Genomic DNA, 24028 nt, shown 5'->3' with positions numbered 1-24028 from the left:
GTTGCACCATCGCAGGGCAGTGTCAGCAGCTCCTCTGCCCGTGGTGGGAACAGCCCTCCAGCAAAGCTCTTGCTGCAGCAGCTTTGCTGGGCCAGCTCCATTCCTGCTCCTCAGCCTGGCGGTTGGGATCCTTGGAGTGGGCATCTGCCGTGCCTGGTGAGAACACAGGGTGGGATTGCGGGGGCAGCATTTCAGAGGGCTGACCTGGGCACAGTTTTTGCTGTGAACACTCAGTGAGGATGTTGACTCTGCTCCTGGGTGATGTTGTGTCCCACAGCTGGTTGGGAGCAGGTGGGGCTGTGTTGGAGAGGAGCTTTGCTGCTTGCTGAGGGTGAGGGATGAGTCTTGGTGCAGGAAGGGATAATTAATGGAGCTACCTCAGGCTGAGATTTGATGAACTTAGTGGGGAGTGGGGCCTGCAGGGAAACCTCTGCAGGACTGTGAGATAATAAATGATCAGAACTGAATGAACAGGCCTGCTGTGGCCTGAAGGATTGGTCACGTCCTTTCTTGTGCCCGTGGCTGACTCACAGCCCTGACCATGCCCTAGGAGAGCCAGTAGCTGCCAGTATCCAAGGTACTGTGCTCATCATAGGGCAGTCTGGAGATGTATTGCAGGCAGCTGCTGGAGGGAATGCCACGTTACCGGCAGGGAGCCAGCACAGGCTGGATGCAGATCCATGGGGGAGTGGATGCCAGGGCTGGGATGTGCCAGCAAGCTGCTCATACCCCTCCCTGCTGTCCTTTGCACTTCTTGGGCTGGCACGAGGTCATGTCTTACCTACCCTGTTCTTTGCTCTTTCTCCTTTCTGTAAATTGTAAGTCAATCCATTCAGACTCTTCAGGGAGTGCCACCCTTCCCGGGGTGCCAGTGGGCAGATGGATCCCTCTCTGCTGCCTCATGTGTGCATTTCCAAAGGATAACAGGTGGCCAAGGACCTTTGGATGCTGGACAAGATGATCCTAAACAGAGCCTGTTTTGTTCAGCAAGGAGAGCGAAAGGAGATTGTCTTTTTTTAATATGAAACTCTCGAATGCAGAGGTTTTGTGCAGATCTGGCTCATTAGGAAACTGTACAGAGCTTTCGTTGCTGTTGCTTAATGAGGCAAAAGAGGAAGTACAAGTGGGTTTGTGCTGTAAAGTGGACTCAGTTTTGTTTTATAATAAACCATAGTCTTGGTGAAAAGTGACCCCCACCTCTCCCTCCCTTTCTCTTTGCACTACTGCATCATTCCTTCTTCAATAGGTGTTTTTACTAGAGGAATTCCCAGAAGTATGAGAGGAACTGTTCTTCCTGTGAGCTTGTCTTCTATTGAAATACAAGAGGAAGTTCCTTAGACTTCTCCAAAAAGGTTCAATAGGTCTGTGGCAGAGGAAGTCCCATTTGCAGCGTGTTTTACTCATGACGACACAGCCCAAACTGAAGCCACAGCGAGTGGTGGTTCCTCTGCTGGAACTCCCTGGGGAGCAGCAGCCCAGAGGGTGGGATCCCACTGCCCCTGTGCTGCTGCTTCCTCCCAGCCCCCAAAATTCCACAGCAAAGGGCTGAGAGTGGAGAGGCAGAAGCTGGGAAGTGGGATGGTGCCTCGCTGAGTGCTGTGGCTCCAGTTTCCCACAGGGCCTGTTGTCTGGGGCTGAAGCTCCCAGTGCTGGCCTGTGTGGCTCAGTGTGAGTTGGAGTGGGAACACTGCACTGGGGAAAACCTGGATTCACCTGGAATTGCTGATAGAGGTGCCACTGGTTTCAGCAGCCATGCAGTTCCATCTATTCCTGTCAGTGATGCACTGATGAGAGGAAGGGAACTGCCTCCTCTTTGGGCAAAGCTGATAAAAATCCTATTGCTTCCTGAGATTTGTCTTAGGTGAGTCAGTCTAATGCACTTCAGTTTTGTCCTAAACCTTTTAGAGGCAGGAATTTTATCCCTAATGAGTCTTCTTCCCTTTAATAACTGTAATAAATCCCAGGCTCTGTTCCTAGCCTGTGATTGCAGCAGATGAGTATAAATCCTTCAGGCTCCTTTCAGTACTGAGCTCAGCATGTGGCTCCTTCATCCCCAGTCCTGGAGGAAGCTGGCAGCAGGAAGGGACAGCACGTGTGAGTTTGAGCAGCTCTTGCTGCTAGATAAGCTGGGCACTTGCTCTATATATATCAAATTGCCTTCCCTTCCCTTGCATCGATTGGCTGGGGATTTCCCTTTCTGAGGTGCCTTTGCAGTGACCAGCATGGCCAGTGCTGTTTTTAGAAGCAGTTAAGCTCATGGTGCAGAGCAGGGATGGGAGCATTTAAGCTCAGCTGAACTTGCTGACCTGCCCACATCCTTTGGGGTGAAGTTATTAATGAAAGCAGGTCAGTGTGCAAGGCAGTCCCTCCATGGGATTTTCCACTGCTAAAGTGCCAAGCATTCTTGAAGGCTCCAGATACCTGGAAATTAAAGAGCAGAGGATCCAGTTTAACCTTCTTGAACCAACTTTGGGTGAAACAGAATTGTTTGAGGCCAGGTGAGGTAGTGAGAGGGATACTACACACAGAAAAGCCTCATGACAGGAAGTTTCCAGGTTCATGCCTGGTTGGGAAGAGCAGCAGTGGGAGCACAAAGCCCTGAGAGGGCTCCTCTCCACAGTGGCAGAGGGAAGGAGAGTGTCCAGTGACACAATGAACCATCCTGAGGTGCTGCCCACAAATCTGGAGTTTCCATGGGAGCCAACAGCTCTGACTGTGCTCAGGTTGGACATTTAACCCAAAGTGAGCTCTTAGTTTGTTATTAGCAGCTCTCAAGGGTTTCCCTCTCCCCTAGTGGTCTTCTGTAGCTTGATGGTAGAAACCCTGAGCAGGTGATCCTCATTCTGTTTTAGAGGTTCTTGCTGTGCTGGAATTGCAGCTGTCCCAGGGCTGGGAACCTCAGTGCTGTTGCTGGGCCATTGCAGGGCATGTGATCACCTGGAATAACAGCAATATTTGGTTCTTTCAGACACTGTTTCTGTTGACTGTCTGTCCCAGTGGGGATCCAGATCCTTGCAGGCAGGTACCAGTTTGGATGTCAAAGGTGTCCAGCTGCCTTTACCAAAGGCTGTAATTCCCCCATCCATTCCATCCTCTGCCTGCAGGCAGATGCCTCTAAAGCCTTAGGACTCCTAAAGTAATACCAGATGGGTATGTTTATACACCTGTATCAAAGAATAATAGTTATATTTAGAAAAACAACAGGACTAAGGTTGTGTTGCTGCTGTTGGGTTGAAATTATTTTAAAATACACACATGTTGAGTGCAAGGATGTTGCAGCTGGATGGTCCAGAGAGCCCTGAGCTTAGCTGGGAAATGCTCCTGTGGGGTGAAGAGGGGGAGAGGTGGAAAGATTTCCGAGCCTTCTGGTGCATTTGGGTCACATATTTCAGGTTTTTCTGCAGTCACAAAGATTGCTTTTCAAAGAAAGCCACGGCTGTCAGAGACTCCCCAAGCTGATGGGAATTAAAAGGTGAATTCTCCTCATGCATAACAAGATCTGAGTGTTTGCACAGAGACCAGTTTAGACAGTACTTTTCCAGCCTGGAGACTTGGGATGTGACCTCAGCAGTGCAGGCACTGTTTCCTTGAAGCTGTTGCTGCTTCCTTCCTGAGCCTGAGTTAAAATCAGTGTGTGGTGAGGAGAGAGGCACTGCCAGGGCAGGGTGAGAGGGAGCCCAGAGCCCACACATCCCTCCCTCTGGAGCTGCAGGACCCCCAGGAGCAGGCAGGAGTGTGGATTGCAGCTGGGATGGGTCCATCTGCACTGCCTTGGGTAGGGACCAGGCAATTGTTTGTCCTTGAATAAAGGCTGAATTGTGACTTGAAATGTCCCAACTGCTTTTTAAAAGAAAAGCAAACAAAGCTTGGAGAACAACGGGCTGGAGTTACAGGGAACTTGGGAAATGTTTGCCAAAGCTGTGCTTCCTGTCTCTGCCAGTCCCATGGTTGTGGAGTTCAGCTTGGAGCCTTGGCTTTGAATCCCTTCTCTGCCAGCTTGGGATGAAAGGCCTGGAGGTGGGGATGGCACAGGGGCAGCAGGGGCTCTCTCTGCCCGTGGCTCCTCCCTGTGCCCGTGTTGGAATGGACGAAGGGTCTGTCCTGCTCTCTGCTGGTGCCTTGGGCTTCTCCCTGGCTGGGATGGGAGACGAACCAGAGCAGTGATGGCAGAGCCTCTGCCAGTCCCAGTTCCCTGCCAGCTCCTCGGGAAGATGAAGGAGGAGGCAGAGGCTGCCCTGGCAGAGAAGCGTCCCCGGTGTGCTGCTGCCACCTGGTGCCACCCACTGCCCCAGCACCGGGGCTGTCACCGCAGAGCCACAGCCTTGGGAAGAGAAGGGAGGTGCTCGTGGTTCTGGCTCTGCTTCCTTTGCAGTCACTGCTTTCCCCTTGAACCTCTGATTTCACTGTCTTTAATGTAAGGAGTGGAGTCAGCTGGCAGGCAGGGAGGCTGCTGAAATTAATTGTGCTTAAAGTCATGGCAGAGATGGATGGCAGTGCTCATTAGGGGTCTGGCAAAGGGCTGGGCTCTGTTCTCTTCCCTCATTGTCCTGTACAGCTTGGTGGCATCTGGGTGGCACTGCCGGACCCTCCAAGCTGGGGTCTGTCAGTGTCTGCCCATGTACCACCATCTCATAGAATCACAGACTGCCTGGGTTGGAAGGGACCTTAAAGATCATCTCATTCCATGTTAAATGTGGTATAAATTGTGTTCTGGCTCCTCTGTGTATCCATCTCTCCTGACTCCTGACTGAGCAAGACGTGGCAGAGGAAAGGATGGGACAGACAAAATGCTGCTGGGAACGTGGTCCTGCAGCTTGGATGCACCAGAAGGATCCCCCTCTGCCCTGTTTCTTCTCTCTTCTGCAAACCAAGCTGTCATTACACCTCTGTGCTGGTGTCCCCAGGCTAAGCCCTCCCTGACACGGAGGGGACTGGCAGGTCTCTGCTCCAGGTGCCTCCCTGGCCCAGCCTGTGAGCTCAGCACTGCAGTGCCATGGCAGGCACCCCCTCCCCTGGGATAACCCCTTACCCTCCCCACATCTCCAGGTGGGACAGCTTTGAATGTGGGACTGGCCTGGGATCCCAGGTCTGTGATCTCCCAAAGAGCAGCTGGATCTGTGGGATGTGCTGAGGGTACCACAGGCTGCTCCACTTACCCAGAGCCTGTGGGGATTCGTGTTTTCAGACCTGGACTAAAAAGCAACTATTTAATCCATTTTAAGTACTCCAAGCAACAAAAAGGACAACTTTTTCCATCAGCTTGATGGAATTTATTCCATTCTGAAACTTCATCTGCCAGTAATTGGATTGAGAGCTATCCTTGTCAGAGTTGCTCAGAGCCAATGATACTTTGCATAAATACTTCAGCATATTGAAGTCTTATTTTTTTATTATTGCTTTTGAAGTTTAAGCTGCATATCCAAGCTGGTTTTATTTTGAATTGCTAGATGGAATTGGTCTTCCTGCTCCAAACATGCTGGCTGAGCTCTGGCCACCTGGAGGGAGTTGTAGTTGTGGTCCCAGCAGTGCTGGGGACAGAAGTGCCACCAATTTGTCTCCTCTAACTCCTACGTATTATTGCAGTAGACTTTGTGCCTGTCCCTGTTGAGCAGCTCATGTGGAGATGTCTGTGGGGTCCTCTAATCTCCACTTCCAGCAGCTCTTCATCCATGGATAATTCTGCATGTTGGAATTCATCCCTAGTTAGACCCATAAATTACAATCCCTTCCAGAGAAATCTGAATACTTTGGCAACTTGTCACCATCATCTGGTATTGCTGTGAAATTCCTGAGCTCTGGTAGCCTGATCTGTTCTTTTTAGTGGTTATTCAGCAATAAAAGAGTTTTGTTGTTGAAGAGCAGCTGGTCGTGGCCTTCATTGGAAACAGCCCTCAGAACTGTAATTTTGTTTAAAATAACAAAGACCGCCCCATACAATCTGCTTTGCATGTAACTGTGGGGTCTGACAATTATATTTTTAGCCTCTAATTAGTCAAGAGGCTTGAGATGACTGTTTCTGTTTGCTTTGGGATCACAATAAGACCAAAAGGGTTCCTGTTTTGGTTTATTCCTAACATCCCTTGTTCAATAGTGGACTTGTTTTCCCCTTTAAGTGCACCAGGACTAACTATGATTTTTAACTGAAATTAAAGCAAAAATCTCTGCCTGGGGCAGGCACTGAGTGCAAAGAGTTTTGCTCCAACTGCAAACAATTGCTGAAGTTTTATGAGCAATTAAAACCAAGTTCCCCAGCAGGAAGTGAGGAGCTGCCAGGGGCCCCCCACCTCGCCTGGGGCACCCATGGCACCGGAGGGAATGGCTGGAGCTGTGTCAGGGCAGGGTTGGGTTGGATCTCAGCAAAAGGTTCTTCCCCCAGAGGGTGGTGGGCACTGACCAGGCTCCCCAGGGCAGTGGGCACAGCCCCAAGACTGCCAGAGCTCCAGGAGGGTTTGGATGATGCTCTGGGGCACAGGGAGTGACTGTTGGGGATGGGCCTGTGCAGGGCTGAGGGTTGGACTCTGTGATCCTTGTGGGTCCTTTCCAGCTCAGCATATTCTGGGCTCCTGTGCCATCCCATCCAGCCAGGAAGCTGTAACAGCCTCTCCCATCTTTCCAAAGCTCCATGTGTGTGTCTGAAATCCCCGTGTGTGATGGGCATCCTCCCTGGCTCCCCCAGCACCTCTGCTCCCTGTGGTGTGCCAGCAGGTGATGGCAGGGAGTGCCATTCCTTGCCATTCCATGTTCCTTACGCCCGGCTCGCTGTGGTTAATCCCGGTGTGCTGGAGGCAGCACTTTAATGTTTTCTCAGAGACTCCTGTGAATCCACAGCACTGGACTTTCAGGCCCCTCTGTGGGATAGGGAGAGGCAGAGAGAGGAAATGATTCTCCTGTTTGCGTGGAGAGCTGGGATTTCCACTGCATGTCCAGTTTCTATCCCACCTTGGCTTGGATTTCAGCTGGAGGGAGACCTGGCTGTTTCCAGAGCTGCACTTTGGCAAAGGACAGTCACTGGTGTGAGTGACAGTGGCCAGGGCTGAGGCTCAGCAGCCTGGAGGAGGACAGGGCCAGCTCTGCAGGCACAGGCTCGTCCAGCATCTGCAGTGAACTGGGACAGGGATTTCCAGACACTGCTCCCCAGAGGGGCAAAGATCCCTGGAGGCAGTGGCGTGGTTGTGTAAGGAAGTGTGGCTGAGTCACATGGGCAGGAGGTTACAGAAAGCAAATTAAGGGGTTTACGAGTGTTCTCAGCTCTGACACAGCACCATTATCTGAGGGTTTGGCTCCCGGACTGAGAGTTTCAGGGTAGGTTACAAGCTATAAAAGTGCTCAAGTGAAGTGAGTTATTTTCTCTACTTCCCTCAGCCTGGGCATGGCAGGTGGCATCACCCACCAGCACCATCCTGTGCCTCCTCCAGTGGGTGCTGGGGAGGACAATGGGCTCTTGGCCTGGCTGTGGAGGGTGCTGGACAGCAGTGCTGGGTGCACTGGGCAGCTGCCACCTCCTTCCCAAGGGCTGGAGACCTTTTGGCTGCGAGCCACAGTGGCAGGGCCAGCAGCCAGCAGGACACAACAGCCTTTGAAAGGAGGAGGAGCATGGGCAGCCCTGGAACAGGGGGATGTGTTTGAGATCCATGCCACGAGCACGTGCAACTGCACAAGTACACACTGGTGGCCTGAGCCAGATGTAATTCAGGTAGTGCTGGAAGTCCTTGGTGGGACAAGCAGCACTTGGGTTTTGGTGGTATCTCCTGGCTTTCGTCACCCCATAAATCCTCAGGAGCCCCTTCAGCTTCATCCCTGCTCCACAGGAGGAGGCAGCCCTTGGGAATGGAGGGGTGACAGCATTCCTGTGGGCTGAGCTCAGGCTGCTGCCAAGTCCTGCTGCCATGAATTGCCTTTTTCTTGGGCACCTGGCTTTGCAGAGGTGCTGGGGGTTGGGAGCGAGGAGGAACTTCCTCACACACGGCACAGCCAAAGAGTTTCAGTTTCTGGCCATTACCAACTTCTCCTACCAGGAAGGAACTGAGCAACCATTAGCAATGGTTGGATAAATCAATACCTGCTCTGCAGGAACAGTCCTCGTGTGTCATTCAGTGTTGTCAGTGATTCAAATACCTTCAGATTACCTGAAAAAAAGCATATTTAACATTTTACTTCCCTTGCTAATTGTGCTTTTCACCTCACTTTAAAGTCACCGGCTGGCAAGTGACTCTCCCAGAGGTGTGGTGGCTGCTGCTCATTTCTCTGTGAAGTCTGAGATGTGAGACAAATTCTAAATAGTGGGTAAAAGGCTTTTATGTTTGAAAAGAGCCAGGCTGATCTGGGTTTGAAAGGTGATAGTGCAGTATTTGGCTTTTTCTGTTTTCCTAGGAAATTCGATTCCCATAGTGGGTTGGGTTTTTTTCAGTTTCCTGAAACTTGGTGATCTGCTTCTAAGTGTAAGGTGATATCATGGAATGGTTTGGGTTGGAGGGACCATAAAGACCATCCTGCCATGGACAGAGACACCTTCCATCAGCCCAGGTTGCTCCAAGCCCTCTCCAACCTGGCTTTGGGCACTTCCAGGGATGGGGCAGCCTCAGCTTCTCTGCCCAACCTGTGCCAGGCCCTGCCCACCCTCACAGGGAAGAATTCCTTCTCAGTATCCCACCTAACCCTGCTCTCTGGCAGTGGGAAGCTGTTCCCTCATGTCCTGTCACTCCAGGCCCTTGTCCCAAGTCCCTCTCCAGCTCTCCTGGAGCCCCTTTAGGCACTGGAAGGGGCTCTGAGATTTCCCTGGAGCCTCCTCTTCTCCAGCTGTCCCAGCCTGGCTCCAGAGCAGGGGGGCTCCAGCCCTCGGTGCAGCTCCATGGCCCTGTAAAGATAATTAAATGTATCCCATATATTGCATAACATCTGAGTCCTTTCTGACCTTCCATTCCTTTCTCCTGTCCTTTCCTGTCAAGTGCATGGCAGGATATGAGAAATGAGCCGAAAGGCCAAGGATGATGCTTCCAACCCGAGGCAGGGTGGGAGCAGGGCAGGAGCTCAGTGGTGCTGGAGGCTCAGACTGAGAGTCACATTCCAGCAATGCCTCCTGGGTTCTGGCATTCACCTTGGCCTTCTGGCGTGGGGGTGGCAAACCTCACCTATTTCTGGGCTGGCAGGGAAATCCCTGAGTAAAGGAGAGCCTTGGGCAGGTACTCAGGAGCTCTTCTGTAGCTGACACAATTCCTCAGTGGAGGAGGGAGGGGGTTCTCACTGGGGTGTGTTGTGTGGGGTGTTTGGACGCTGTTCCTGTTACACATTCCTTGGCCTTTGTATTTCATCTAAAGAGGAGAGAGGTTAAAATTAATGGTGGCCAAATTTACCAACGACCTTGAGCGTTCCTGAAGCTTTGGCATGCAAAAATCAGGTTTGGTTGGTGAGCTCTGAGCCATCCTCAGGCTACACCTCAACACTGAACAGCTCTGCCTAAACCACTGTTGTGTTTAAAATTCACTGGGACATGTGTGCAGATTTCTGTGCTGTTTCACAGAATCCCAGAGCCCAGAGTGGTTTGGGTTGGAAGGGACATCAAAGCTCATCCTGTCCCAGCCCCTGCCATGGGCAGGGACACCTTCCACCAGCCCAGCCTTGCCTTGGACACTTCCAGGGATGGGGCAGTGAGGGGCTGCAAGTGGCACCAGGACAGGTACAGCCCATCCGTGGTCCCAGTGTTTAATTGTGGGTAATTCCATCCCCTGAGTGTCTCCTCTTTGCTGCAGGTGAAACTTGTGGAGAAGCAAGAAGAGACTGAGCTGCGACTGAACCAGGAGGGGCTGGACGGTGTCTGAGGATGGTGAGTGTGTGCTGTTTCCTAAAAGGCACTGAGGGACTGGAGAAGGGAACAGAGCTGGGAAAGGGTCTGCAGCACCAGGAGCAGCTGAGGGAGCTGGGGGGGCTCAGCCTGGAGAAAAGGAGGCTCAGGGGGGACCTTCTCACTCTCTACAACTCCCTGACAGGAGAGGGGAACCAGGGGGGATTGAGCTCTGCTCCAGGGAACAGGGACAGGAGAAGAGAACATGGCCACAGGCTGGGCCAGGGCAGGTTTAGGTTGGATGTTGGAAAACAATTCTTCATGGAAAGGGCTGTCCAGCCCTGGCATGAGCTGTGCAGGCAGTGGTGGAGTCCCCATCCCTGGAGGGGTTTAACAGACATGTGGATGTGGCACTTGGGGACTTGGGCCAGTGGTGGCCTTGGCAGTGCTGGGGGAATGGTTGGACTTGATGATCTTGGAGGACTTTGCCAACTCTATTGATTCCATGATTCCAGTCTGCCTCTGTCCTCTGTGGGTGGTCTTGTTCTCTGTGTGTCCCAATCTTGTATTGCTGCTAAATTTATGAGAAGAAATGCAAGAATGAGCAAGGAGAGTATTGTGTATTATTTATAACAATATAACACTGAGAGCTTTTGTCACTGTCATCAAAATGCTGTTGATACATTTACCCCTAAACCTGTTATTGTAATATATTGGGGGAAAAAGTAATTAAGACTAGAACCCCCTTCTGTCTCCCTGGACTACTGACATAGTCATCCAGTTTTTGTGGCTTACTGATTTATTTTTTACTTCAAAACTTACTGCTGGGGTTTCTCATTGTGTTCCTCTGTCACCTCTCCGTGAAGGATTTAACACCATGTTAATAACAGCTCTGGTGCCACCAAAGTAGCAGAAATTTCACAAGAATTAGTCACAGAAAAATGTGGTAGAACAGAATCTGAACCACAGCCAAAGCAGCCAGATTGCTGATAAACTCGGATAAAGGGCCTCTAATGCCTCCAGCAAGAAATAACCCAAAATACCAGGGATCTGCTGGGAAGAAAAAAATCTGGAGACTGGGAATGTTGAAAGATATGCTGAGAGTGCCCTGAGGGTGGTGGTTTGAAGAGGGGTGATGTGCATGTGGGCCTGTGGGTGGGCAGAGGCTGAGTTTGCTGCAGTGCCATGGATTAGCATCAGCTTCATGCTCCCACTGCCAGGAGTGTGTTGTTGTGGGGGAAGGAGTGCTGAGGAGAACAGCAGAGACAGTCCAAGGGCTGGAAATTCCAACTGGGGACATGAAAATTTAGGTTAAACATGGTAAAAATCTGGCAGAGTGCTCAAGGAAATCGTGACATCTCCCAAGGGATTGTCCCCCACGTGTTCTGCTGACAACTGGAATAGCAAAGGAAACGTGCTCTCTGCATTAGTTGAACTCTCAGCTCTAGTAGTTACACACACAGCAGTTTTGGTGTAGTCCCTATCCTTGTGCTCCCTGGTTTTGCCTCAAGATCTCCTGTGCTTCTGGTTGGAAGAGCTTCTCTCCCCACTGCAGGATGAGGAGCTTTCTCTGGGATGGAGAGATGAAAGTCCACAGTGTTGTAACCTGATAAAGGATCTTACACTGCCCCTTGGAATTACCCTGTGTCACATTGGAGGTGTAAAACCCAACAGCTTCTCTGGAGGTGAGAGGGATGCAGATGTATCCAGAATGAAGAAGAAGAAAAAAAAGGGAATAAACACGTTCTTTTCCCTGTTCTCCTTCGCTGTGTCTGGACAGATCTTATCCTGACCTGGCCCTGCCCACCCTCAGGTGTAACCACAGTTGGATTTCTTCTAGGCAAGAGGGTTTTCTGCTCCTCATGAGTACCTAAAGATGCCTTTACTCTTTCAAAGGACCTTCTGAAAAGGATTTAGGGCTTTTTCATATTTTATTAAAATGTTCCATTGGTTTTTTTAACAAAATATTATTTTCTTTTGGGGAGAAAACCCCCACAACAATCCTCTCACCCAGTTCTGGGAAGGGACTTACAGGCTTTTTGTCTCTCATGGCAAGGGAGAGAAAGGGACTTGTAATTGTGAGCTGTAGAAATAAACACTTGCCTCCACCTACTTACTGAGCTTCTGTCAGCAGCTGAAGGCAGAGAGAGCTGCTGTGAACTCCTGGCAGCCTCCCTGGAGTCCTTTTGTGGCCTCTCCAGGGGGCTGTGACTCCCCAGTTAAACACAGGGAGGGCTGGGAGTGTGTTGCTGCTTAATGGGTGCTCCACAGTGTTGGCTGGTCACCCAGGAGTGCTTCAGGGCTGGATTCTTCAGCCAGCTGCTGGGAGGGCTGGCTGGAAATCCTGTTCCCTGCAGGCATGCTGAGTGCTTCCTTATTCCCTGTGATCAGTGGGGGCAGAGGGCATGGCAGCAGTGCCCTCTGGTTACCAAGGGCAGGTCCAAAAGCTTCTCCCTGGCTCAGCAGCACCCCAGATGTGGCTCAGCAGCTGCTCTCCCCTTCCTGCTGCACAGATGCTTGGTCAAGTGCCAGTTCAGAGCTTTGATTGCAAGACTCTTCCCCATTTTCCCCAAGGACCAGCTGCTGATGGGAATGACCTTGGAGACCACCCCAGTGGTGGTTTAATCCTTAACTCCTGCTAATGGAGCCCTAACGAGCAGCTGGTACCTTAATACATTACTTGCAACTCACCTGGCGAGTGAGTTAGTGCAGGTGCTGCTCTGCTGGCAGGTCAGTGCTCAGCTCCCACTGCAGGTACAGCTCCCATGGCAACATTCCCTCTTCCTATTGCTGGGAATACTGGGAGTGGGTTCCCACAGTGGTTGTTGCCCTTTGGAGGGACCCCTGACTTATCCCAGCTGGGGCTTTGCAGCTCAGCCATCCCTTGTTCCCTTTGAGGTGCACTGAGTTGACAGCCCACGACTTCTGCCCTTTTGTCCCTCTTCTCAAAGGATTCTTGCTCCATATTCTGTTCTGTGCTCACCTCTGGGCAACTTTCTGAACAGACATTCAATGCAATAGTGCAGGTCTATAAGCTCTTCTATCATCCTGTAAAGATGAAAAGGTGGCACTCACCATCCCAGGCCTGTTTTATGGGGTATAAAACAGTAACTCCTCTTTGCACAGCTTTAGGGGTTTATTTCTGGGAGGACACCTCAGTGGCTCAGCAGCCTTTCAGTTCACCCACAGACATCCTTGGGCTTTGAGAAAATGAACTGTTTTTGTAGGGGGACCTGAAACAAAGCTGCCCTTTGTGCAACAGAAGTAGGGGAGGCAGAACAAGAAGTTCCTTTGGCCACAGCTCATCAGCTCCCTGCACCAGCTTATGGAGAGGAAGGGAAATGCATGTCTGAGAGCAGTTCAGCTCACCTCATTGAGGCATTGGCCAAACAGAAAGAGGATAAATTTTAAATTCTAGGATGAGATAAATGACACAAGTCTCTCTCTCTTTCTCTCACTCCTTACCTGCAAAAAAGATCTAGATAAACCAGTTCTTAACTTGATCTTCATAAGAAATAAATATTCATACCTGGAAGAATCTGACCTAGAGTACCCTGATGGCTCCTCTGCTGTCAGAGCCCCCTGCTGTTGTGCAGAGCTGCCCTGGCTCCTGTTGACTCACTTCTCATGTCCTGGAAGTCCCTTCCCTGGGCTGTCACCTCCTCCTGCCAGTTTTTCTGTCGGTGTTCTCCAGCTGGAGGCAGATCAGGGCAGTCTGCAGTGGATGTGCTCCCAGGGACTGGGCTGCGCACTCGGATCTCTGCCAACCCTTGCCCTCCCTCCTCTCTGTCTGGCTCTTCTCACCCTTTCTGCAGGAATAGACTCTGCCAGCACCTCTATTTCACACGGGGTTTGGGCTCCCCCAGCTAATCTGTGAGTCATTCAGCAATCTGGGACACTGTAAGGTATTTTCTTGGGACTATTACTGATTTTGGAGGGGAGAGGTTGAGCTGCACACCCACAGAGAGGGAGCAGACCTGGCAGGGTGGGAATAGCTGCTACCCTTTCCCAAACTTGCAGAATGCTGGGCCAGCAATTGGCAAAATAATTCATTTCAGGGTATTGACTGGTCCAGGCCATGAGAGAGATTTCAGTATCTCTGTGCCTGTCCCCTGCTCCCAGTACAGATTCCTTGGGCATGTGGGACCAGAAGGCAGCTCACCCTTGTGAAGCCCGTGCTGCAGGCTGGGCTCCTGGTGCCTGCAGGAGTGACTCCACAGGGAATATCGCCTCCCTTGGAGGCTGCAGGACAGCCCCTTGAGCACCAGTCCTGTTCTTGCCAAGCACTGTGTTATTTCTGAGCCTCCAAATCCCTCAGGGGACCTTCAGGAGAGGCTGGAAGCTGTTTACCTGCAGTGTGGGAGGAGAGGTGTCCAGAGGGGCAGGAAGAGCAGCACAGGAACACTGTGCAGTGCTAGTGAGAGGGAAAAGGGTTAATCCTTGCCGACTGCCCTTAAGAATGTGCTGCCTGTGTTATATTCGGCTCCTGTTCCTCACAGTCGGGAAACCTTTTGGATTGTTGTGGTTGGGAGATGATGAGGGAGGTTTCTCTCTCCGCCTGCATGAACAGTCACACACACACACAACGCTGGTAGAGCCCAGTGCTGTGAAAACAACCTTCTCTTCCTCAGTGATTCGTGACAGTGGAGCAGAACCAGCTGCTCTGCCAGGGAGGCATCCGAGGTGGCATTCAGGAAATCCCTCTGGCTAAGCCAGCTGAGGAGGCTGGAGCACTCTGTGGTCCGTGCTGGGCCACCCTGGCTGCCCAGCACCACTCCTGGGGCACTGGAGGAGAAAGGAGGGCAGGTATTTCGGGAACTCCTGAAGGAAGTGAAAGCAGAGTCTGAATCCAGTTCCTTCTGAAACTCTGTGAAACCCCTGAACTGCAGGGCAAGGTCTGCTTCTGCTCTGCCCCGGGCTCAGCGCTCAGGCAGGAGTTTCTGAGCTGTGTGTGAGTCTTTTTCTAATGCTAAAAGTCCAAAAATATTTCAGTGAAAGCAGAAGTTCTATTTGTGGATGCTCAGGTCAGCTTAGGTTGGAAATTCAAAGTAGTGATCTGACAAGCAGCCCTTTAACTCCGCGCAGCTGCAGCTTAGGGGGTTACAAAGGTCCTTCTGCAACTCGAGCTGCAATGGGCCCCATGCCAGGCTCTGAACTGAGCCTTGGTCCTAAAACTCTTGCCATGGGTCAGAGCAGACCTCTTACCTGCCCTGTGCATGGTTTTGTGTGTTACAAACACTGGTCATGTGTTGTCTGCTCTCAGTAACAATGTATATTCAAACTCTGCCTAAGAGACTCCTGTGCTTCAGCTTCTCCCCAGACGTGCTGTGCTGTTTTTCCCTTGATACATGTCAGGAAAAAGAGTAAATATTGATTTTATGATGTTTAGAGCTCCACTTTCCAGTACAAAATGTTCTTTCCACCTTTTGCTGCTCTGCTTTCTCAGCACACCTCTGGCATTCCCCCCTGAGGGGAACCTGGCAGGAGCGAGGCACCTCTGCTGCCACTCACATTTGGCCAAGACAAATCCATAACCTCATCTGTAATGCTCTGAGCTCATCCATAACCCTCTGTCCTCATCCATAAACCTCTGTTCTCCTTGTGTTTTGGTTTGTGGGTGCCAGCTGGAGGCAGGTGCCCCTGAGGATGGGCAGTGCCTGACATTCACCCACCGTGTTCCATGTAAAGGTGGAGCAGGATGGAGCTGAGGTGAAACAGGATTTCATGGCTTGTCTCCAGATGTGGTTGCATGTTCTTCCAAGTCTTTTATCCTGAGTGGTAAAGCCAGTGTGACCCTGGGCAGTCTGTGGGATTGTTTTCTCATCAAGGGAGCTCAGGGAACTGTGTTTTGCCCTGCAGTGACAGCGGGCAGCAGGTCTGGATGTCACAAAGCTGTCCCTTGGCCAAAGCAGCTCTGAACAATCTAACACGGAACTGTTTTGCAAAGAAATGCTCAAATCTTTTGTCTGACTTGAGAAAAACCCTTTGGGAACTCCTTGGTGTTGCTGGAGAGAGCTGTCTGTGGTGGTTTGGGGCAACCACATCTAAGAGGAGCTCAATGCCTACAGGGTGTGCTCAGTTTGGATTTGTGTTTTGTTTGGGGGCAAAAAGCTGGTGTGATTTGAGCAAAATAGTTGGGCCTGGGAGGGCTGGTGAAGGGACAGGTTTTAATTTTGCATTTTAAGAAAGAGATTCTCCCTCTGGCTCAGCGGTGGAGGCAGAGCAGCAGCTGATGGTAGGAATGGAGATGCCTTTGCCCAGTAAGCTGCTGGGATGGGCTGTACCTGGGACCTGTTTGCCTGTGGGCTTTGATGAACAGCAGGTGAGCTCTTGGGGGAGCTGGTGTGGGGAGATGGGTGATCATCAGCAGGATTTCTTGCCCCCAAGGCTTTGCCCTGAGTCTGTGAGCATTGTCAAAGGGGAGCTGGGGAAAATTCCCATGGGGGCTAACTATGCAAGCAGTCAGCAAGGGGAGCAATGGCCCTGGGGAGCCTTGGGCACAACAAGGGTGCAGCTCCGGCACACGGTGCTGGTGGGACCTGGGGACATCCAGCTACTCCCTGCACACACGGGAGCTCCTGGGAAGGGGGACCTTAAAGCCATGAGAGTGTCCCACAGTGGGCTTAAAATAATGGGAATGTCCCACGGTGAGCCAGCAGCAGGGCAGCCCCTCTGTCCTCATTCCCCTGGCCAGGCAGGAGAGGCTGCAGGAGGGTGGGGGGCTCAGGGATGCAGCGGCAGGTCGCGGCTGAGCATCTGGGAGTGTGGCCAGAGCAGAGGGGTCAGTGCTGGGCTGGAGGGCTTGGGCTGCAAGTGTCAGTGCCGGGGTGGATGGCTTGGTACTGGGCAGAGGAATCAGTGCCGGGGCACAGGGCTTGATGCCGGCGTGGAGGGTTTGGGGCAGAGGGCTCAGGGAGGAGGGCTCGGTGCAGGGATGATGCAAAGCCGGGGCCAAGGGTTCGGTGCCGGGGTACGAAGCCGCCTCTCCGCTATTGTTCGCGGCGCCCCCGTCATCAGTGTGGCACGAGGCAGGTGCCATAGGCCGGGAATGCCCGTCCCGGAGCCGCCCCGCCGGGAACGGGCGAGGAAGGAGCCGGAGCGGAGCCGCGATCCCTGCGCCGCCCGCTCCATTTTCTGTCTCGCCTGTCAGGGAGAGAGAGACGCTCAGATGGCAGAGCCGCGCTCGGCGGCCTCGGGAGGGAGGTGGAGTCTGCCCGTCCTCCGCCCGCCCTCCCTCCATTGTCAGCGGCGGCGGCGGCGGCGGCACCTGCTCGGGCCGCCGGCGGCCGGGATGCTCCTGCCCTTCCCGGCGGAGCGGGCACGGGCACGGACACGCTGCCGCAGTGCCGGGGCCGCAGCTCGGAGCCGCGGGGAGGAGATGCTGCTTGTGCCTGCCCGGCCCTGCTGCCGCCTCGGGAAATGAACATGAGTCTGCCAGGCCGCGTCTCCTGCTCCATGCTCAACTGCTTTGTAAGTGCTGCTTTTTATTCCCTTCTCTCCTCCATGGAAGCGGGGCCGGCAGCCAGATGCGCTCTCCAGCATGCCCTGCCCTGGCTCTGCCCGGCTGGGCATGGAGAGGGGGATCCCCTTCTCGCATGTCGCCGCAGGACACGGTGGCCGGGCACTGCTGCCCTGCCCCAGCCCAAGGGCACAGCAGTCCCTGAGCCGCCGGAAGGCCCACCGTGTGTCATGATGTGCCACGCAGGAACCGGCCGGCCCTTGCCTGGAGCTGGAAAATTACCGTGGGGAGCATCCGACCCCAGGGGAGCTCGTGGCCTCACGGCTGCGGCGCGCGAGGTGTGCAGGACCCCTCCTGTGCTGCTGTGCTGGGGTGGGAGCACGTCCTGAGCGCCGCGACTTGCATCTCTCCGGGGAGGAGAGGGGTTTCCCTGCTCCGATACCCCTTCCTGCAGACCCACACCCTTGGGGACTCATGGCCAAATGGGCTCGGAAGGCTTCAGGAGGCTTGTGAAGAGCGCGGGGCCCTGAGCCCCCGCCCTGCCGGTCCCCACGCTGGGATGTGGCAGCAGGAGATGCTCAGGCTGGCGCCCGCCCTGTGCTGCGGGCGAGGAGGGACTCAAGGACACCCAGACCGGTGGGGAGCTCGGGCTGCCCTGTTCCAGTTCCTGCTGCTCGCTGGGATTTCTGTGGGAGCTGCAGAGTGGCAATGGAGGTCTCTGCTCCCCGGCTGCAGCACCGGGACACACCTTCCCTTTGTGCTCTCTCTGGCAGGAGGGGCCCTGAGCCCCCCGAGGATGCTGTGCCCCGTGTCCATCACCGTGTGGGTGAGGAGGGGCAGTGCCTTTGCCTCCAGCTGGGCTTGGTGCTGAGTTTTCTGCCAGTTGTACCAGCATGTGTGCAGGCTCCTTGGAAATGGGCTGGGGTGGGTCTGGCTGCCCCATCTGAGGTGCAGGGAGTGCCTCAGACCAGGCTGTTCTGTGGGTCACAAAGCCTCAGCTCCCATCAGTAACACAAGGAGATTCAGCATTGTTTTAAACATTCCAAGCCAGAAGGCCTGGGATCTCCTTCCTTCAGGTTCTGGCTTGGGTGACATACTCAGAAAGATATTTCGTTTTAAAATATTACTCAGTGCTTACAGAACAGAGTGTTTCCTGGTACATGGAGCACAGAGGAGCTAGTTAGAGAGCAAGAACCATTCTGAAGAAAACATTCCCACACCGAATGCATGTGGAATTAGCAGCATCCTGGGCTCCCAGCAGTGGGCATCTGAGTGCTGCTCCTTCAGACAACAACACTGTGGTTTGACAGGGTCTGGGGAAGGGCTGGTGAAAACTGGCACAGACATTTTGTGCCAGAGCTCAGGGAGTGTTTGGACAACACTCTCAGGCACATGGTGGGATTGTTGGGGTGTCTGTGCAGGGCCAGGGCTTGGACTTGATCTTTGCGTGTCCGTTACAACTCAGGATTCTGTGATTGTATGTGACTGAAAATTCCCAGGTCCCAAACTGAGAGACACACTCCAGTTGTCAAGGATGGCATGTCCAGGCTCCCCAGACCACCCTGAGGCCTCCATGGGCTTTCTGAGGTGCTTGTCTGAGCAGGCTGGACACATCCAGCTGCCCTGGGGCTCAGTGCCCTGCTTGGGTGCTGGCACCACTCGGTAGTGCCTGTTGTGAGTTGGGTGCACTGAGGTGCAGTTGTTGTGGGGTTTCTTTTCCCACTTGTGTATTCTCCTCAAAAAGCTTCAGGCTCTTGCCAGATGTTTTTGGGCCAAGAGTAAAGATGTAAACTCATAAAAGAAAGCAGTCCTTAAGAGGAGGAAGAGTCAGTTGAAGCTGGACTGTAGATAGAAACCCTCTGTGTCATGGTGTGTCTGCTGTGGTGCCAGGGAAGGTAACAGGGGAACAGCTGATGTGACAAATTACTGTCACATCAGTCCCAGATCCTGTGTGTGGCTGAGGTGCATCTGCTTGGCTTTCCAAACACCATTCAGCTGGAAGAGGTGGGACTTGGAGACCTGCTTTGCTCCTTTGGTGTGCTGTGGGGACTCTGCAACAGCCAGAGGAGCTGCTGGGGTGCAGAGCAGAACAGGCATTCCCATGCACAGGTACCCCAAGCTCCTGGGGTGCCAAGGGTATGCAGCAGCTTCAGTTTTTGGCTTTCACAACACGTGCTGGCTGGGGCCTGTCTGACTGTGCTCTGTTTACAATGCAGGGTGAGGAGGGCCCTCCCAGTTTGGAGTACATCCAGGCCAAGGACCTGTTCCCCCCGAAGGAGCTCGTGAAGGAGGAGGAATCGTTGCAGGTAAGGAAGTCAGAACACCCAAACAGCTCTGGGATGTGGCAGACTGGGCCCTGCAGAGCAGTTCTCCAGCCCAGGACATCTTGGAGGCTGCAGGGTGGCCAATGCTCAAGTTCATGTTTGGAGTGGTGGGTCTTTCCACATGCTGCCAGTCATTCCAAATGCTCCATCCCTGCCTTCCCAACCCTGCCAGGATTTGTACAGCATCTCCTGCCTCTGGGAAATGTGGCTGGAGCATGATGCAATGCACAGCCAGGCTGGGTATTCCCTGCCCTCGCCTCCGCTGGCAGCGAGGAACGTGACACTGCCTGCATAGCTCTGCAGCAGGTAGATGCTCCCTGGGATAGGGGGTTAGCTCAGTTGATTAAAGCACAGTGCTAATAATGCCAAGCTTGCATTTCTATCCCAGTATGGGCTATTTGCTCAGGAGTTGGACTTGATGATCCTTGTGGGTCCCTTCCAGCTCAGCCTATTCCATCATTCTGCGCTGTCGGCGCCGGGCCGTGCTCTGTGCAGCCACACTGTGTGACTGCACTGGCTGCTCTGGCCCTGGGACATGGTGCTCCTGGCACTTTCCTGCTGCAGAGTGGCTGGAAGGAGACACCTCCATATGGTGCCAGCCTCCTGCTGCAGAAAGCCCTTGGAAGAGCCCTGGGTGCTTTGCTGCTGTGCAGCAAGGGCAGGAGCCCAGCGTGGGCACCAAGGATTTGGTGCTTCCTTTAACATCAACCAGTGCTCATTGTCCTCCTCCTGGGGCTGGAGCCAGGCTCACCCTCTTCTCACTGCTGCTGCAGGATTTGGGGTTGTTCTGGGTCAGCACTGCTTTGGCAAGAGGTGCTGGGAAAAGCAAGGACTGAGAGGTGTTGGCCTGAAGGAGCAACCACAGGCTGGGAAGTTGCTGGAGTCAAGGCTGCAGGTCTGCAGTCTTTGGGAGGTGAAGCTGCTGAAATGACTCTGCTTTCAGTCTTCTGCATGGAGGACCATAAAGTTCACCCCTCCCAAGGGTCATTTCCCTTAGTAAATTGTCATGTGAAGTGTCCAAGGCCAGATTGGACAGGGCTTGGAGCAAACCTGGCCTAATGGAAGGTGTCCCTGCCTGTGTCAAGGGGAGTGGAACAAGATGGGCTTTAAGGTCCCTCCCAACCCAAACCATTCCACAATTCTGTGATTCTAAAAGGATGCCAGTGGCTTGATAACAGGCTGTATTCAGGCACCTGCTGGTTTATTCCAGGATTTCCCTCTCTCAGTTCTTGCAGCCTTTCCATCCATTTCTAATCAGTCTCCCTTCTGGTGCTGTGTGAAATAGCCACGTAAGCAGAAGAAACACATGCCAGCTAAAAACAGCTCTGGTAAGCATGCAGAAATAAACTGCAGAAATAAAGGCAGGATATTCTCTTTGTGGCAAATAATTAATATTTTTAAAGGTTGTTCGGGCAGATGCCAGTCCAAGGTGGTTCTTTTTGTACAAAGAAAGAAGTTGTTTGTACAGTTGTCACTTGAAGTCTGAAATCCAGGAAATTCAGGTTTTTAGGCAGCACATGCCCAAGCCATAGAAACAACTTAGAAATAAAGAGAAGGTGGTCTGACTGGTACTGATTACAGTGTAATGAATTGTGCCATCAGCTGCCCTGTCTGGCAGGTTTCAGCTCTGGCTGAAATGATAAATTGTCATGACATTTTTGCATAACTGGTTGCCGACATCACCTGGTGTAGGTGGCATTCAGTGAACAGGAGGAGCCTGATTAGCTGAGGACAAAGAGGCCTGGTGAATTTTAGGCTGTTCTGCTTTTTTTTTTTTACATGTAAGAAAAGAAAAGTCAAACTTGACTGTCTGCCAGGATCCCATGTTTTAAAAATAACTACAGCATGTCCAGACTGATGGGAAGGAACACAGAGACATGTGATTATCTAGATATTAAAAAAAAAATGAGTTCAAGTAACTTTAGTGAAACTTTGTCGTGGTTTAACCAGGACAAGCATCCTCAGTCATGCAAATAACTATACATAGAGATTCCTTCTGCTTTGTTAGGATGAACTGGGCACAGCTCTGGTTCATTTACTTACCTGGATGGCACTGGTGAGTCTCACAGTGCTGCTGAGAGCCCCCTCCATTGAAGTGGTGCAGGATCACAGAGGTGACACCGCCCTGGGGCAGAGGATTCTCACCTGTCACAGAATCATAGAATGATTAGGGTTGGAAAGGAACTCCAAGATCATCAAGCCCAACCTGTGCCTGATGCCCACCCTGTCACCCAGCCCAGAGCACTGAGTGCCACGTCCAGTTGCTCCTTGGACTCCTCCAGGGATGGGAACCCCACAGGTGCCATAGGCAGCCCTTCCAGGGCTTTCTGATGGTGTCAGGCTCTGCCTGGAGCTGTGCAGAGCACTCCCCACCTCATCTGAGCCATCCTCTGGACTTGTCCCTCCCCATGACCCTTTTTCCAGGGCTGGTTTACCCTCTCCTAAGAGCAGAGGTTGTCAGTCCCTCTGCCTCCAGTGCACCCCTCACTGCCACTGCACTCCTCCATAAGTGTGATCCTTCAGGAGGTGTTTGCTGGCTCTGGAGGCAACCTTGGGAAGCAGCTCCATATTCCATCCTGTTGTCTGCTCTCAGGGCACGAGGTGCACGTTGCTGGGAATGGTTTCCCATGGAAAGTGCTCTGCGGAGTCAGTGGGCAGATTGGCTCTGGGACTTCCAGTGCACAAGAATGTCCTTTCCTATGGCTTGGGAATGTGATGCCTGTGTGTGTGTGTTGACCTGGTGCTGTCTCCCTTCCAGGTGCCATTCACTGTGTTGCAGGGCGAGGGGGTGGAGTACCTGGGCCATGCCAACGACGCTGTGATCGCCATCTCCAACTACCGCCTGCACATCAAATTCAAGGATTCCGTGATCAATGTGAGTCTGGATCCACCTCAACCATCACCTCTCACGGGGTTTCAGAGCAGGCAGGGGTGGGAATAACTCTTTTCAGGGGTCTGTGGCCTGGGAGGGCTTCTCAAAGGATGCCAGCGCTGGTGCTGCCTCTGAGTATTCAGCTACTGCTTTGCTGCTGTATTTAGGCGTGAGGATGGGGTTTTCCTTTGGATAGTAATTAGGTCTTTCCTTTGCTGTTCTCTTTAAATTCAAGCTTTAACCTCAGTGGTTTTAAGGCTGTTAAGGTCTCCTTGCAGGCCAGTTTTAATGAGACTTCTCACCCACCCAGAGTCAGACAGTAGGAGCCTGAGGCTTTCTCTCGCTGCCTCGACTTGCCATCTCTTACTGCAGCTGCTGTTTGGCTCAGTTACTGTGCTTGGCTGCATGTGCTTGAGTCAGTAACTGGCCCCAGGTGGGAGATTACCCAGGGACAGAGCAGGAATCAGAATAGTAATCATGGAAGGAGCTCCACGCTGAGTCATGAAGCTCCAGAGCCCTCCGAGTGGGTTTGTAGTTCCCACTGGCAGCTCGTGACTGCTGCTGGAGCCGTGACTGGGCGTGATGGGCCCGTGGGCAGGGCTGCTGTGGCTGCTGTCACGCTGTGCCTTGTCAGCCCCACATCTGTCCCTCCCTCACAGGTGCCTTTGAGGATGATGGAAAGTGTGGAGTGTCGGGATATGTTCCAGCTTCACATCGTCTGCAAGGACTCCAAAGTGATCAGGTACCTGGGTTATTGCTGGGGGGTGGGAGCTGCTGCTCAGCTCCAGAGGTTCCCTCTGTGCTGCTGTTGGAACTGAGCTGTCCATGGCCAGGCTTCCTAAGCCTTGGGGCAGTGTTCCTCTTCCTGCCCTGTTTGTGCATCCTGGCTGGGTGAACGTACCCACTGAGGGTGGTTTGTCCTTGCAGGTGCCATTTTTCCACCTTCAAGCAGTGCCAGGAGTGGCTGAAGAGGCTCACTCGAGCCATCGCCCGCCCCGCCAAGCCTGAGGACCTCTTTGCATTTGCCTACCACGCCTGGTGCTTGGGGGTCTGTGTGGATGAGGAGGACCAACATGCACATCTCTGCCGTCCAGGTGAGCTCCTGCCTGGCCCCTTCCTGCTCCTCTGGCCAGGAGCACTGCCTGGCTAGCTGTGTCTCAACCTCACAGCCCAGATTCACCTTGCTGGGGCATCCTGAGCCTGGCCTGGAGTCCAGCTGATGGCTGGATGCTGCTGGATAACAAGCACAGTCAAAAGAATTATAGTTGTAAATACAATAATGAGCATTCTGAACCAGCACCACAGAGGCAGATTTTCTTTTTCTCTCTGTGAAGGAAGAAAACATCCCATACTTTAGCACTCTCACCACGATGATTGAGAGCTCAGGCAGTCCTGCAAACATCATCAGCTTTGAGGCAGCCTAATTAATATGAGCCCATCTGTGTCTCTTCTCCAACACCCAGAAATGCTCTGGCATTCCCGGAATCGGGTCTGTGGAGAGCTCTGGCTCATCCTTACACAGGCACAAATCAAATCTGTGAGTCCATGAAGAGAACACCAGAGCTGTGCTGGTGCCCTCGTGTGGATTAGGAGTC

General features: G+C 52.8%; 1 protein-coding gene across 6 annotated transcripts in view; it reads left to right on the top strand.

Moving 5' to 3' along the window:
* The window catches only part of MTMR4 (myotubularin related protein 4), a 49863-nt gene that overhangs the window by 7337 nt on the left and 18498 nt on the right, over positions 1–24028 (top strand). For 3 of the 6 annotated variants that reach the window (XM_071575036.1, XM_071575038.1, XM_071575039.1), the window contains exons 2-6: positions 9747–9820; positions 19454–19543; positions 22320–22436; positions 23093–23175; positions 23361–23527. In XM_071575036.1, coding sequence (XP_071431137.1) covers positions 9818–9820; positions 19454–19543; positions 22320–22436; positions 23093–23175; positions 23361–23527 — 460 coding nt within the window. In that variant the 5' untranslated portion in view covers positions 9747–9817. Of the gene's footprint in view, positions 1–135; positions 157–9746; positions 9821–17024; positions 17249–19453; positions 19544–22319; positions 22437–23092; positions 23176–23360; positions 23528–24028 lie in introns of those variants that run through there. The other 3 variants (XM_071575040.1, XM_071575041.1, XR_011699537.1) reach the window with 3 other exon arrangements.

This window comes from Pithys albifrons, chromosome 21 (genome assembly GCF_047495875.1).
Source record: "Pithys albifrons albifrons isolate INPA30051 chromosome 21, PitAlb_v1, whole genome shotgun sequence".
Lineage (NCBI taxonomy): Eukaryota > Metazoa > Chordata > Aves > Passeriformes > Thamnophilidae > Pithys > Pithys albifrons.
This window is presented reverse-complemented; position numbering and strand designations above follow the sequence as displayed.